Here is a 10,000-nt window from a genome sequence, read left to right as displayed (position 1 = left end):
GGAGGTAGAAACGGTCCCAACCTGGACGCAGAACAGTAACAGACCACAACAGGACACAGTGTCAGAAATCTGTCTTGATAAAATGGCTCTACATTTGGTTCAAAACCGTCGAACAACCACGTACAACATTTATTTTGAAACCGGAAGTGCGCTATGTATCTCACCAATGACACTCGCAGCTGCCGACACGCACACACGTGGATAATGGAGCTCAGAAAAACAGGATTTTAAGAACTTTACATTCAGGTAAATACACCTTTAATTCTCTTTAAACCACTGTAGAGTGATAATGAAGCCTCGTGTATCTGCTCACGTGGAGCATGTGTTAGCATTTCTCCAACTTAAAGAGAACGTCACGCCAAACTAAAACTGAAAATCTGCCGCTTTTAAGAGTATTTCCTCTCCAGTGAAGGCAGTTTGTTAATAAAACTAGTGATTAGTAGCTCATACGTTTCATTACAACCCAGCTGTTGATTCGGCTTATAAATTATTGGCAGAGAAAGACAATATTTAAAAAAAAAAAACACCACTGTAGAGCCTCGTGTATCTGTTAGCTTTGCTCATGACAACTTAAAGAGAACGTCACGTCGAACTGAATTGAAAATATGCCCGCTTTTAAGAGTATTTCCTTTCCAGTGAAGGCAGTTTGTTAATAAAACTAGTAATTAGTAGCTCATACGTTTCATTACAGTCTAGCTATTAATTCGGCTTAGAAATTATTGGCAGAGAGACAATATTCCTAAAAAAAGTTAGCTTTTTACACGAGTTGACACCGCTTGCTGCGGGTAAACAACTTTAGCGAGCCTATGAAAACAAGCTAACAAAACATTGAAAATTATCTGCGTCACAACTGGGTTTAAGTCAACCCGAATCAAAGTGTATCTCCTACTGATACCCTGACGTATCTAAAATCAATCGCCACCCTGTGTTTACATATGCTACTAAGCTAGGAAGTCACAAAATGCTGTTTTTTTTTCAATGGAGTTTGGTCTACAAGTCCTTGTTCTACGAGAGCCCTGCACCTTGTATCAAACAGACACACGTTACATGTCCGTAACAGTAATAGCTTCAAATAAAGACACCTAATGTGTTTAAACTGAATTCGGGAATTTTAAGTTTATGTATATATAAACCACTATCGATAATTAGCAGCACTAGCTAGCTAGTTAGCCAGCCCTGATGCAGAATTCGAGTGCAGTAGGCAGCTGTAATCAGAATCAGAAAGGGCTTTATTGCCAAGTACGTTGCACATACGAGGAATTTGTCATTGTGTTGTTGGAGCATGACACACATACAAATATAAGAAGGATAAAAAGAATATAAACAATATAAGTATAAACATATACACACAGTACGTATTAATAACGATAAAATAAATTTAAATAAATAGTAAAATAAGTTAAACAGTAGTAAAAAGTAGTCCTGTGTGTGTGTGTGTGTGTGTGTGTGTGTGTGTGTGTGTGGACAGTATTGAGGATTTTCTTCTCCTCCTTTAACCGAAAACAAAGTTGATACTAAAATGCGTCTAGAGACAATACATCAGGAGACATTCCTACAAACTGTCACGTCAGTCAGTCTGACATTTCTACATAACATAATACTATCATAACACTTTCCTTGTTTTCTCTGCGTCTTCCAGAACCACGGGAACACACGCACACACACACACCCACACGTGTCCTTCAGAACCACGGGGACACACACACACACACACACACACACACACACACAAACCCACACCCACACGTGTCCTTCAGAACCACGGGAACCGAGATGAAGGGGAGAGCGAAGCAGCGGCGGCCGGAGCCGGCGGCCGTCTCAGAGAAGGAGAAGATGATGAACGTGGCGGCGAGCGGCAGCGACGACGACGATGAAGACTCCGACGTGGAGAGGAACTTCGCTCTGCTCACCGAGAGAGGAAGAGGAGCGGAGGAGGGAGAGCCGTACCGCGGAGGAGAGGAAGAGGAAGAACTCAGCCATGATGATGATGATGATGATGATGATGAGGAAGAAGATGGGTCTGATGAGGGGGAGGGAGAGGAGGAGGAGGAGGAGGAGGAGGAGGGAGAGAGTGAAACCTCTGAGGATGAGGATGGTGATGATGAAGAGCCAGAGGAGGCTGGTGGGAGCGGGGAGATCCAGACGAGAGACGATATTAAAAAAGGTGAGTTAAAGCTTTAAAGGCCCTATTTTAAGGATCTAAGAGCACGGCGTGAAGCGCCTGGTGCAGGTGTGTTTAGGGCGTGTCCACATCCCCTTTTGCTAGTTTGACGGCGGTAAAAAGGGTCCGTGTGCCGGGGTCATGGTTCTAAAGGGTTGTACTTAGTGTCTTCATTAATCAGAGGGGTGTTTTGGGCGTAACATGCAATCAACCAATCAGAGATCATCTCCCATTCCCTTTAAAAGCCAGGCGTGTTTGGACCTTGGAGCATTGCTGTTATGATGGAGGATTTGCACCGTAATATTTTTATTAGTAATCTTCTGCATGTGTGTGTGCTGCTGTGCGTCCCTGTGTGTGTAACAAGCATAGTGTGCGCGCGCTGTGCACGAGCCTAGGAGCATTTTACTAATGCTCTGTTAAAATAACAATGAAATGCTGCGTTATTGACTTTAGACCAGGTTTTTGTTATACAGACATAATAATATATATAATACACACACAGCGAGCTGAGGCTGTTAAATGTTGACCTGTGTGTGTGTGTGTGTGTGTGTGTGTGTGTGTGTGTGTGTGTGTGTGTGTGTGTGTGTGTGTGTGTGTGTGTGTGTGTGTGTGTCTCAGAGCTCTCCAACATGTCCTTCGAGGACATCATGAAGCTGCAGAACAAAGTGGGGACCAAAGTTTACAACCAGGTCGCCTACGGCAACAACGAGAGAGGAGGGACCACCGGCAGGAAGAAACGCCTCAACAAGAACAGGTCAACACACACATACAGACACACACACATACACCAGAGATGTTCACAAGTCATTTTATGCAAGTCCAAGTCAAGTCTCAAGTCTTTCAGCTTGAGTCCAAGTCAAGTCTCTGGTCATCTGATCTGTCCCTAACACTGTATTGTTACATCTTATGAATTCAAAGCATGTCCTGTAGCTGTCACATCATATGGAGACAACTATAAAGATACAATGTGCCTGTTCCCAGCATTAGCACAACACTTTGCGATGGTTAGCTTGTTACCTGTGATGATATATGCTAAATGTAACGTCTCTTTCACATTAGTGTGTGAGTGACTGACCTATTTGGATGTGTTTTGAGATGCCTGATGAAGTCCGACATTGTTGATCCGACATCGTTTATCTTTAGCCACACACCTTGCATGTAGCTGTTAGCTTACTGCCACTGTTTACCAAGTTATTGAAAGCTAAACTAATGACAAAAGGCACAACTCCGGGAGGACTTGGTGTCGCCATCGGCAATGCATTTTTTGATATGTGCGTGCACATAGGCGCATGCGTTACGTTGCACATTATGGCAAAGGGCATACAGCTCGTCATACGTTTCCTCGTATATGCGCCAATAAAAGAAAATAGAAATACATTTAGATTTAAAAAGCTATAATTGTATGAAAACAGGTTGTTGACGAGTCTCGAAGCTCGAGTCCGAGTCAAGTCTGAAGTCAGCTGTTTGTGGGACTTAAGTGCGACTCGAGTCAGAGTCTCAGACTCGAGTCCCCATCTCTGACATACACACACACACACACACACACACACAGACACACAGACAGAGACACACATACAGACACACACATACAGACATACACACACATACAGAGACACATAGTGGTCCAGATCAGCACCAGTATATGGGGATACCCCGTTTACCACATAGTGGTCCAGATCAAGTGGACTGAAGTCGGGCAGACTCGGTGATTTAATGAGGTCCGTGAAAACGGAGGGGGAACGAATTAAGGGTCGGTATCCAATCCTGCTATCTCCAACTTCTCCAAATACTGCTCTTTGTGAGCACCTACCAGATGCCCTACCTCGACCGGTAACGGAAGTTATCGGTCAAATACAGTTTATTTAGTGTTAGGTATTTCAAACTGATTGAAACTATGAAACTTTCCACTCGTCTACTACTGTTTAGCCTGTGCTTCCGCCGTCCGTCATGGCGCCGTCACGTGGTCGTGGTCACGTGTTTGCAAAGGGTCTATACTCCGCCTTTTAACGTGTGTGTGTGTGTGTGTGTGTGTGTGTGTGTGTGTGTGTGTGTGTGTGCGTGCGTGTGTGTGCGTGTGCTTTCAGGCCGATGGAGATTTCAGCCAAGAGGCCAGCTCCGTTCCTCCGTCAGGTGGTCTCCGTCAAGAAACCGGTGAGTGAAGGAAGCCGTCAGATTCCACCGAGCAACACCACCAATATATCTAAATGTATAGATATATCTATATATAGAGATACGTAGATATATCTAAAGATAAATAGATATATCTATATATAGAGATATATAGATATATCTATATCTAAATACCAATCTGTGTCCGTGTCGTCGTGCTCCAGACGCTGAGAGATCCTCGGTTTGACGACCTGTCAGGAGAATACAAACCAGAGATCTTCGAGAGCACGTACAAGTTCATTAATGACATCCGAGGCCGAGAGAAAGAGGTGAGAGGGAGCTCCTGGAGCACACACACACACACACACACACACACACACACACACACACACACACACACACACACACACAGCTCCAGAAGCTGTTGTTTACGTCCGAAACCCAACGTGTTGTTGTTTGTGTCTGCAGATCGTCCAGAAGCAGCTGAAGAGGACCAAGAAGGACAACAAGAAGAAGGAGAAGCTGCAGTTCCTTCTGAAGAGGATGGTGAGACTGACACACGCGGCGCTGAGCCCGACACCAGTGTCTCTACTAGTTTAAGACCGACCCAGTTGTCAGTTTCCCGTCCAGCTCCCACGTCGTTTAAATAGCAAATGCACCTGCGCCCATCTGTGGCCCATGGGCGTGCTGGTCTTACAGGGAGGTGTGTTCAGGTGCATTCTGGGCGTGCTGGTCTTACAGGGAGGTGTGTTCAGGTGCATTCTGGGCGTGCTGGTCTTACAGGGAGGTGTGTTCAGGTGCATTCTGGGCGTGCTGGTCTTACAGGGAGGTGTGTTCAGGTGCATTCTGGGAGTATTACTATCTTGAGGCAGCGGGAAGTGATGGCACCATTGACCAACAAAAACCTGGTCTAAAGTCAATAACGCAGCATTTCATTGTTATTTTAACAGAGCATTAGTAAAATGCTCCTAGACTCGTACACAGCGTGCACACTATGCTTGTTACACACACAGGGACGCACAGCAGCACACACACATGCAGAAGATTACAAATAAAAATATTACGGTGCAAATCCTCCATCATAACAGCAATGCTCCAAGGTCCAAACGCTCCAGGCTTTTAAAGGGAATGGGAGATGATCTCTGATTGGTTGATTGCATGTTACGCCCAAAACACACCTGCGTTAAGTTGACCTTTTTAAGTATTTGCATGGTTTAACTTTTTTTTTAAATGTTTGTAACTGTGACTTGTCTGTGCAGGAGAACCAGGAGCGAGCGAGGCAGAGCCGCGAGCAGCAGCGAGAGAGAGAGCTGCAGTTCAAGAGGCTGCAGAGAGAGCGAGCCAATCAGGGCGCGCGGCCGTTCTTCCTCAAGAACTGTAAGGACGAGACCACGACCACGTTTCTCTCCACACGCCTGTTGGCTTCATGTCCAGCGCTAAGAGCCGGAATCAGACATGGTTTTGGTTTTATTTCAGTTAGATTTGAAGAATGGGTCAGGTCCTTCTGGTTGCAGCTTCTCCCATGGCTCCGTTGTTCACCTTCTCTCTGTCTTATATCACTTTAACCGTCCTGTTGTCATTGGGTTCAAAGTGGATTATCAAAATGTCTATATTTAAAAAGAATATGGGTTTCTTTTCCGACTAAATTACTGAGAAAATAACACGGATGGTTCCAGGTTCGCGAGTCCAGATAATGATCACTATACTTTCATTGAATTTTGAGTTGTTTTATTCAATTTTATAGCATTTGAAAAAAAAAATTAATAAATAAACTGTATTCTGATTTTAGATTTTGACTTAGTATTAGTCAAAATCATTCAGAATTTCAGCTTTTTGGACTCAAAAACTAGGTAGAATTTAAAAATCCAACGATTTTTATTGACCATGAATTCTGAAAAATAAGTGTAACACTATAGAGGTAATAAGTTGGTGTGTGTGGCGTGTAGACAGTACTGGTGGTAGTGGACAAAAGAGACAACAGTAAAAAAAATTTAATTAAGAAAAAAAGTGTCAAAAATGTCAGAAAATATGGTTACAAAAAGCCAACCTGAGGGTTAAGATGGATAGATGTTGGTTTCTGGAGATGTTGCTGTGAGCTCTGGGAGACGGAGCCTTCTCTCCTGAAGGATGACTTGGTGACCAGTTTTAAAGGAGACTGATTCTGAATCTGTCTTTTCTTCCAGCTGAGAAGAAGAAGCTGCAGCTGGCGGAGAAGTACCAGCAGCTGAAGAAGAGCGGCAAACTGGACAACTTCCTGAGCAAGAAGAGGAAGAGGAACGCCGGGAAGGACCGCAGGAAGCTGCCCCGACAGCCGCACGACGCCAACGCTCAGTAACACGACGCCAACGCACAGAGACACGACAACAACGCTCAGAGACACGACGCCAACGCTCAGAGACACGACGCCAACGCTCGGAGACACGACAACAACGCTCAGAGACACGACGCCAACGCACAGAGACACGACAACAACGCTCAGAGACACGACGCCAACGCTCAGAGACACGACAACAACGCTCAGAGACACGACGCCAACGCTCAGAGACACGACGCCAACGCTCAGAGACACGACGCCAACGCACAGAGACACGACAACAACGCACAGAGACACGACGCCAACGCACAGAGACACGACAACAACGCTCAGAGACACGACGCCAACGCTCAGTAACACAACGCCAACGCACAGAGACATGACGACAACACTCAGAGACACGACGACAACGCTCAGAGACACGACGACAACGCACAGAGACACGACGACAACGCTCAGAGACACAACGCTCAGAGACACAACGCTCAGAGACAGGACAACAACCTGCAGAAATAACAAGACTGCGATGGCGCGTGTCAGCCTGCTGGGGGAGCTGTTGGTTCATCATCTTTTATTGGACCATATTCTTATTCTTTGATGCGTCCCAGGCCTGAAGAGAGCCGGGCTCTGAGCCCAGCTCGACACAGCGGCCAAACGCTGGAACTACACCTTCCGTGTCCGTCACATGAGCCCCACACACACACACACACACACACACACACACACAAAATGACTCGTTTCACTGTCTGAATTTGATCCACTCTGTCCCATAACATTAGGAAAGTCCTGAAGAGCTGCACCATTAAGTCATTTGATCCCTGTTCACGTTGTCTCTGAGCCTGCTCTACGGGCCGCGATCGTACGGCTCATTCTAGACCAGGAAGTAGAACTTTTTGGGCTTCATACGCGCCACTCTGAGAAGCTGTCCTAATGAACGTTGGCTCTGCCTCGGACGCTGGGTCCAGGTTTGGTCTGTCACGGTTCATCACGCTGGGGAACGCCCAGCAGAGAAACTAACGTCAGGGGGAAAGACCCAGTTACACAATATTCATATCAGAGCTGCACCATACGAGGAACATATGGAGATTATTTAGACTGATGCTGGGATTGTGATATGATTCATGATATTGGAGGGAATGATCACGTTTGTCTCATTATTCTCATTTTCATTGGAAAATATGAAAATGATTATAGGGTGATTTTTGCGAGCATCTGCACCAAACAAAGATGTATTTTTTTAAGAAAATGTATTAGATAGTGACAGTGGATGAACAGGAAAGGTGGGAGAGAGAGAGGGGATGACACGCAGCAAAGGGTCGGATTTGAACCTGCGGCTGCTGCAAAGTACTCAGCCTACATGGGGCGCACGCTCTACTGGGTGAGCTAGAGGTCTGTAGGACAGGATGTGTAGGCCGGGACGTCTGCAGCCCCACAGTACTTCATTCAGAATGGTTTGACCCATATTTTGCCTTTAATAAATATTGCCCCCCTGCGATGTGGTTATTGCACTAGTCCATATTGCGATTTCGATAAAATTGTGATTCATTGTGCAGCCCTAGTTCATGTTTCAGACTGATCTCATGAAGTGGCGTATGTACGACACGCCAATCTGATGCCATTATTGGCGTGTTATCAAGACGCATACTCGCTTTGTAGCGTGTATATCAACGCCGTTTGGCCTCCACTGGCTTACATTACCTTGGGATTGCGTGTCTGTTGACGCCGTAGCGAGTAGTACGAAAGGCCGAAAATCCACGTAGGGAGGTTGGTCGGGGGGGAGGATGGGTCAAACACAGGAGGTTCTCCCAGGAGACCGGGGATCAGGTCCCGCGCGTCACGTTTCCTAAACCCAATCGTAGCCTCGTGATAACACGCCACGTGGCTTCAGAAAGTGGCGTGTGTTTACGCTGTGACGTTGCAGACTGCTGTCCGCTGTATACAGCGTAGACATACACGCGGCTAGCTCAAAATGCGTACAGATAACACGCCACGTGGCTTTAGAAAGTGGCCTGTATGTTTCCGCGAAGTCATGATGTCACGTTGCGTATTTACAGATCACTGGAAACATCTGCTTGGCCTCAGAAACTCCATTCATGTTGAACTCTCTGTTGAACTGTTCTTTTAATAAAATGACGTGTGTATGTTGTTTGTTTGCATCTGAAGTTCTTAAAACACTTCGCACAGCCTTGAAAAGTTTGGAAAATACTTTATTCAATGTTAACCGTTATGTTGTTAAGGTTTGGGAGTGTTTGGGAATTTGAATAAACTTAATTTTCAACACAACCTGTTGTTATTTACACCAGTTTTCTTTTAAATGCAGCGTGTCCCCGTAGGGGTACTCTGGAGGACTGCAGGGGGTACGTGTCCCCCTAGGGGTCCTCTGGAGGACTGCAGGGGGTACGTGTCCCCCTAGGGGTCCTCTGGAGGACTGCAGGGGTACGTGTCCCCCTAGGGGTACTCTGGAGGACTGCAGGGGGTACGTGTCCCCTTAGGGGTCCTTTGGAGGACTGCAGGGGGTACGTGAAAGTTTCAAGACTGTATGGCTGCAGCCTGGAGCGTCCCCTGTCAAGCCGTCCCGTCTCATGCCGTCCCGCCTGGTGCCGTCCCCGAGCTTCTACTTTTCAAAATAAAAGCTGGCGTCTGGAATAAATTACTACTTTAATACTTAATTTTTTTTAAAGACACTGAGTGTACCTTAAGGAAAATCACAGAAAGAAATGTACGTTAACATCAGGGACACAACAATAACATCCAGAAATCAGCAAACTATATGTATGGCTAAAATTGTTACTTTAACAGTTTAAATGTTTTTCAGTTGATTGCAACAAACGTGCCATAGGCGTCGATTTCGGTGTGGGGACGGTGGAGACGCGTACCTACCAGATTTCGTCATGAGTCATTTTGTACCCACCACTTTTTTTTTGAAAACCTCTAGCTCAATTTAGTTAAAAAAAAAAGTCCATAACACATATAATTCTTGAGCGACAGATGCCAAAAAATCCAGAGCAATCTCTATCCCCACAGGGCAGGCACACACAGGCACACACAGGCACACACAGGCACACACAGGCACATACACACACACACACACACACACTCTGCTGCTGCGCTGGCTGCAAGCATCTCTGTTCACTACACTGCCTGTCGGGAAAAAGCTTAACGTGTTTTAATGTACCTAAACAACGATCAATCATCACCAAATTTCTCATGGCCATATCTCTTAAGCCTGTCAAAAGAACTAAACCGAAATCCAACGATTAAGTTCTCACATTAACATTTTCTTCTTCATTGGCGCCTATGGTGAGGAAAAAGCTTGTACCTAAACAATGATCAATAATTACCAAATGTCTCTCTCATATTGCTCCTCATAACCACTGAAAACTGTCAAAAAATCTAACCAGAAATGTGGTGATGAT

General features: G+C 45.6%; 1 protein-coding gene across 1 annotated transcript; it reads left to right on the top strand.

Annotated features, from left to right (window-relative positions):
• The first annotated feature begins 1,698 nt into the window (after positions 1-1,698).
• Positions 1,699-6,658, top strand: rrp36 (ribosomal RNA processing 36). The gene is made up of 7 exons (XM_031301181.2): positions 1,699-2,164; positions 2,780-2,915; positions 4,246-4,312; positions 4,495-4,599; positions 4,739-4,816; positions 5,530-5,647; positions 6,454-6,658. Exons 1-7 carry the CDS (start codon positions 1,774-1,776, stop codon positions 6,603-6,605), a joined length of 1,047 nt encoding a protein of 348 aa, XP_031157041.1. The 5' UTR covers positions 1,699-1,773; the 3' UTR covers positions 6,606-6,658.
• Positions 6,659-10,000: the final 3,342 nt, after the last annotated feature.

This window comes from Sander lucioperca, chromosome 4, assembly GCF_008315115.2.
Source record: "Sander lucioperca isolate FBNREF2018 chromosome 4, SLUC_FBN_1.2, whole genome shotgun sequence".
NCBI classification, from domain to species: domain Eukaryota; kingdom Metazoa; phylum Chordata; class Actinopteri; order Perciformes; family Percidae; genus Sander; species Sander lucioperca.
The sequence above is the reverse complement of the archived record's forward strand: the minus strand, read 5'-3'. Positions and strand labels throughout refer to the sequence as shown.

Excerpts from the sequence above, each read along its gene's own strand:
- rrp36 (XM_031301181.2), top strand. The coding sequence starts at position 1,774 with ATGAAGGGGAGAGCGAAGCAGCGGCGGCCGGAGCCGGCGGCCGTCTCA. Across the intron at positions 2,165-2,779 it reads GAGAGACGATATTAAAAAAG|AGCTCTCCAACATGTCCTTC; the intron begins GTGAGTTAAAGC and ends TGTGTGTCTCAG. Across the intron at positions 2,916-4,245 it reads AAACGCCTCAACAAGAACAG|GCCGATGGAGATTTCAGCCA; the intron begins GTCAACACACAC and ends GTGTGCTTTCAG.